The 5,627-nt window shown below is 54.3% G+C and overlaps 1 protein-coding gene across 3 annotated transcripts; it reads left to right on the top strand.

The window, feature by feature from the left end:
* The first annotated feature begins 29 nt into the window (after positions 1–29).
* NR4A2 (nuclear receptor subfamily 4 group A member 2) lies at positions 30–4,808 on the top strand. Of its 3 annotated transcripts, XM_035332204.1 has the most exons (7): positions 30–523; positions 656–979; positions 1,563–1,692; positions 1,769–1,932; positions 2,412–2,614; positions 3,012–3,190; positions 3,297–4,808. In XM_035332204.1, exons 1-7 carry the CDS (start codon positions 116–118, stop codon positions 3,551–3,553), a joined length of 1,665 nt encoding a protein of 554 aa, XP_035188095.1. In that variant the 5' UTR covers positions 30–115; the 3' UTR covers positions 3,554–4,808. The 3 variants fall into 3 exon arrangements, with proteins under 3 accessions (XP_035188095.1, XP_035188094.1, XP_035188093.1); XM_035332203.1 differs by having other exon boundaries at positions 30–979; positions 1,769–1,857; XM_035332202.1 differs by having other exon boundaries at positions 31–979.
* Positions 4,809–5,627: the final 819 nt, after the last annotated feature.

The following is a 5,627-nucleotide window of genomic DNA, read 5'->3' as shown; positions in this document are numbered from 1 at the left end:
CCCCCCGGCCGGGCTGCGCGCTCCGCGGGGCGGGGGCGGCGGGCGGCCCGCGGCGCGGGCACGAGGCGCACAGTCGTCCGGGCTGAGCCTGTATTGCCCTGTTTCATTTCCAGCCATGCCCTGTGTTCAGGCTCAGTATGGGTCTTCGCCGCAAGGAGCCAGCCCAGCCTCCCAGAGCTACAGTTACCACTCTTCAGGAGAATACAGCTCCGATTTCTTAACTCCAGAGTTTGTCAAGTTTAGCATGGACCTCACCAACACTGAAATCACTGCCACCACTTCTCTCCCCAGCTTCAGTACCTTTATGGACAACTACAACACAAGCTACGACGTGAAGCCACCTTGCTTGTACCAAATGCCCCTGTCCGGACAGCAGTCCTCCATTAAGGTGGAAGACATTCAGATGCACAGCTACCAGCAGCACGGCCACCTGCCCCCCCAGTCCGAGGAGATGATGTCCCACTCGGGCTCCGTGTACTACAAGCCCTCGTCGCCCCCGACCCCCTCCACGCCCGGCTTCCAGGTGCAGCACGGCCCCATGTGGGACGACCCCGGCTCCCTGCACAACTTCCACCCCAACTACGTGGCCACCACGCACATGATCGAGCAGCGGAAGACGCCCGTCTCCCGCCTCTCGCTCTTCTCCTTCAAGCAGTCGCCCCCCGGCACGCCCGTCTCCAGCTGCCAGATGCGCTTCGACGGGCCCCTGCACGTGCCCATGAACCCCGAGCCGGCCGGGGCGCACCACGGCGTGGACGGGCAGGCCTTCGCCGTGCCCAACCCCATCCGCAAGCAGCCCTCCATGGCCTTCCCCGGGCTGCAGCTGGGCCACGCTCCGCAGCTGCTGGACAGCCAGGTGCCCTCGCCGCCCTCGCGGGGCTCCCCATCCAACGAGGGGCTCTGCGCCGTCTGCGGGGACAATGCCGCCTGCCAGCACTACGGCGTGCGCACCTGCGAGGGCTGCAAGGGCTTCTTCAAGGTGAGCCGCGCCGGGGGGCCGAGGGCGGGGGGCGGCGGGGGCCGGGGGTGCAGGGGACCGGGGGCGTGGGGAGCCCGGGGGCGCGGGGAGCCGGGGGTGTGGGTCGCTTTGCTGCCCGCCGGAGCGAGATTGGCCAGGACAGGGAGCCGTGTGTGAGCTAACCGAGTGGAACAGAATTCCCTGTGGTCAAATTAAGTGATCTCTTTATTTCGCCATCCTGATTGAATAATCTTATCATTTTAAATAGAGGAGGTCTCCAAGGAATGTAAATAATATGAATGCCCACGGATTTGTATTTACTGAGCGTCTCCTTCCCTTCTCTTGGCATATAAAACACTGCTAGGAGCTGCGGGGTTAGCTCAGATGTTAACGCTAGCAATTTTCTCCCGTTAAATGCCCTGGAAAAAAAAAAAAAAAAAAAAAAAAAAAAAAAAAAAAGAAACGAGAAGGAAATAAAGGAATGGGGAAAAAAGCGGCGCCGGGAACGGGGCCGGGCAGCCCGGCGGGGCGGCGGCACCTGCGGCCCCCGAGGCTGACGCCGCCGTCCCCGTCCCCGTCCCGTCCCCCCCGGTCCGTCCCGCAGCGCACGGTGCAGAAGAACGCCAAGTACGTGTGCCTGGCCAACAAGAACTGCCCGGTGGACAAGCGCCGCCGGAACCGCTGCCAGTACTGCCGCTTCCAGAAGTGCCTCGCCGTCGGCATGGTCAAGGAGGGTGAGTCTCGGCGACCCTCCTGCCGGGCCGGGCCGGGCCGAGCCCGGCGGGGGGCTGAGCACCGCTTCTCTTGCAGTGGTTCGCACAGACAGCCTAAAAGGCCGGAGGGGTCGCTTGCCATCCAAACCGAAGAGCCCCCAGGAGCCCTCTCCCCCCTCTCCCCCGGTGAGTCTGATCAGTGCGCTGGTGAGAGCCCATGTCGACTCCAACCCGGCTATGACCAGCCTGGACTATTCCAGGGTAAGCTGGACCGAGCTCGCGGAGCCACCTCTCGCTGCGCCCGCCCGGGGAGCGGCCCCCGCCCGGCAGCGCCTCTGCCCGCCGGGGTGCTCGGGGCGCCGGGCGGGAGCCGGGCCGAGCCGAGCCGTGCCGGGCCGAGCCGAGCCGGGCCGTGCCGTGCCGGGCCGGCCCCGCCGCCGCTCCCCCGCCGCTGCCCCCGGCTTGCCGCTCGCTTTGCGCAGAGACGCGGCCGTCTCCCCGCGCGGGGCGGCCCCGGCTGTAGCCTGCACAGAAACGGCTATTTGCATATTTAAAGCAGCGACCTCGTCGCCCCTTTCCTAAGTGAGTTAATTGCCCTGGAACATCTAATTTCCTTACTGGTCAGAGAGAGGTTTAATTGTTATAAAAACCTGGCTCCCCTACTAGAAATGGGGTTAGCAATTTCACGGGTTATATACTTTGGAGAACCTCATTAAGTGCTTTTTAAAATGAATTTCCAGTTCCAGGCTAACCCTGACTACCAGATGAGCGGAGATGACACTCAGCACATCCAGCAGTTCTATGATCTCTTGACCGGCTCCATGGAGATCATCCGAGGATGGGCAGAAAAAATTCCCGGCTTCACCGACCTTCCCAAAACAGACCAAGACCTGCTCTTTGAATCTGCCTTCCTGGAGCTGTTTGTGCTGCGGCTGGCTTACAGGTAAGCGGCCAAAATCCAAGGGGGGAACTTCTGGGCGATTATGAAATCAGATCCTTTCAAGGTCCACTGATCTGCGTTTTATTAACTCCTCGGTAATTAGGTGCCTCCTAAATCCTTCATTTATTGCTCCTCAAGTAATTAGTTGTTTAGCTTTTCTCCCCCATCTTCTCTTTTCTTTCTTTTCATTTTTTTAAACCTGTCAATTTATTTTTTCTTTCTCTTTTCCCTTTCTCTCTCACACACTTCCTCTCTTATCTCTCCCTTTTTCCCCCTCCTTTTGTTTTCTCTCTTTTTTTCTCTCCTCTTTGCCTTTATGCTTTTCTTTCCTTTCCTTTTCTATCTATTTTTTCTTTTACTCATTCATCTGTTCATTTTGGGCTTGTCATATTCCTTCCAGGTCAAATCCCGTGGAGGGCAAGCTTATCTTCTGCAACGGGGTGGTCCTGCACCGGCTGCAGTGCGTCCGGGGCTTTGGGGAATGGATTGATTCCATTGTTGAATTTTCCTCCAACTTGCAAAACATGAACATCGACATATCCGCGTTCTCTTGCATCGCTGCCCTGGCTATGGTGACAGGTCAGTGCCCTCTCTTTTTCGCTCAGCGCCACCAGGCAGCTCCTCTCCCCTCCTGCCTTCCCCGCAGTGTCAGACCTGTAATGTCCCGCATCCTTGTCTTTTGCAGAGAGGCATGGGCTTAAAGAACCCAAGAGGGTGGAAGAACTTCAAAACAAGATTGTAAATTGTCTCAAAGACCATGTGACTTTTAATAACGGGGGGTTGAATCGCCCCAATTATTTGTCCAAACTCTTGGGGAAGCTCCCTGAACTTCGCACGCTTTGCACGCAGGGGCTGCAGCGCATTTTCTACCTGAAACTGGAAGATTTGGTGCCACCACCAGCAATAATCGACAAACTTTTTCTGGACACTTTACCTTTTTAAGACTCTTCCCATGCACTTACACTGAACTTAAAAGAAACTTCACCTGTCTGAAGGGGAATTCATCTGGGCACAAGGCAGCACCTTTGGGTGCCAGATTCCCATCCCAAAAAGTGTTGCTAACTTCCTGCAGGCAGAACGTGAAGGGGCATTTTGGCTCTGGGGCATCATGGATGCAGATCATGGACTACACAAATACCATGGTATAAACTTTTTATTATCAGCTTATAAATGAATTTATTATTAAGGACTTCTGATTAAAAAGATGACCCTATCTGGCAACGCCAGGTGCGCAGCTAAGACTCGTAACGGTGACAAAGTATTAAGGTGACCCACAAGTCTCACCCTCCTAAAGACTAAAGTTTTCTGCTGTAAAAGAAAGCTGTAATATATACAAAACCTAAATGTTCTGTGGGTGGCATGTCATTAAAGAAGGCAAAGGCTTGTAAATTTATCAGATGCAGTTTGGCTTTCTAAAAATTATTCTGTGCCTATTTATGAATAAATACGGGAAACAATTCTAAAGAATTACAGAGAAAATCTAAAAGCGTTTGAAAAAAAAAAAAAAAAAGGAGAATAAAGAGAAAGAAAAGTAAATGACTCCGTAAAAGGAAGGCATGATGATTCTAGGGTGACAATGTTATAGGCACTTGCTATTTCAGTAATGTCTATATTCTATAAATAGTATTTCAGACACTATGTAGTCTGTTAGCTTTTATAAAGACTGGTAGTTATCTAAGCTTCAAACATTTTCTCAATTGTAAAATAGGTGGGCACAAGTATTACAAAACCCGAAATCCTCGACAAAGGGACACATAGTGTTTGTAAACACCGTCCGACATTCCTTGTTTGTAAGTGTTGTATGTACTGTTGATGTTGATTAAAAAAAAAAAAGTTTATATCTTGATTATTTTGTTGTCTAAAGCTAAACAAATCTTGCATGCAGCAGCTTTTGACTGTTTCCAGAGTGCTTATAATATACATAACTCCCTGGAAATTACTGAGCACTTTGAATTTATTTTTTTTTATGTCTAAAATTGTCGGTTAATATATTATTTTATGTTCGAGTAATATTTTTAATATTGCCATATTCTGTAGTATTTTTCTTTGTATATTCCCAGTATGGCACATTATACGAGTCACTGCCTTTTTTTCTATGGTGTATGACAGTTAGAAACGCTGATTTTTTTTTTTCCTGATAACTCTTTCTTTGAGAAAGACAATTTTAATGTTTACAACAATAAAACATGTAAACGAATAGAATTTCGTCTTCTTTCTGTCTAAGTGAGAAGCGCCAACACCAGCATCCATTGCAAATAAAGGACAGTAGACTCTGACAATGTAGTATTAAACTGCAAAGGAGAATGGATGGGGCGGTTTCATTTCAGTAACGCGTGCGGCAGAGCTCGCCGGCTGCGGGAGGACGAAGAGGAATGCCTGAGACCCAAAGGTCGGTCCTTTCGCGGATTTTTATCGCGGCAGGTCCCCGCGGTGCATAAGCCGAGGGCTGCCCGGGCGGCTCTGCCCGGGCGGCTCCGCGGGGCCGGGGGGGGCACCTCCGGGCTGTGGGGAAGCTGCTAGGGGCGGAGGGTAGCTGCGCTCTCAGTCGGCTTTGCAGCAATCCTCTGCGGTCAACTCGTTCTTAGAAACTTTCCGAGGAGTTCGGGGAGCGCCGGGGGCGGGCGGCAGCCGTGTCCCGGCCCGCCGCGGTGTCGGCCCTGCAGGAGGGCGGGGGCCGGGGCGCTGCGGGCTGCGGAGGGGCGCGGAGCGGGGGGGGGGGGGGGGCCGGGGCCGCCGGGCCCCGGGGGGAGGTGGAAATGAAACCCCGGGGGCCCGCCTGGGAAATTTGGAAACTTCTGCCTCTTGCGTCAGGGAAACGAGAGGTGCCCGCAGGGCCGCGGCCCCGCAGCCTTTTCTAAACCTCTCCTTCGAGATGCGCCCCGCAGCCGCCCGCCGCGGTGCCGGTCCCGGAGGAGCAGCGGGAGTGGGGCAGGCCCGGGCCGAGGCACGGCTCGGCGGTGCCCGTCGAGCTACGGCTGCTGGCGGGGGCCCCGCGGCCGCACCGCTCTGCCCGTCG

Source organism: Oxyura jamaicensis, chromosome 7 (genome assembly GCF_011077185.1).
Source record: "Oxyura jamaicensis isolate SHBP4307 breed ruddy duck chromosome 7, BPBGC_Ojam_1.0, whole genome shotgun sequence".
NCBI lineage: Eukaryota > Metazoa > Chordata > Aves > Anseriformes > Anatidae > Oxyura > Oxyura jamaicensis.
The sequence above is the reverse complement of the archived record's forward strand: the minus strand, read 5'-3'. Positions and strand labels throughout refer to the sequence as shown.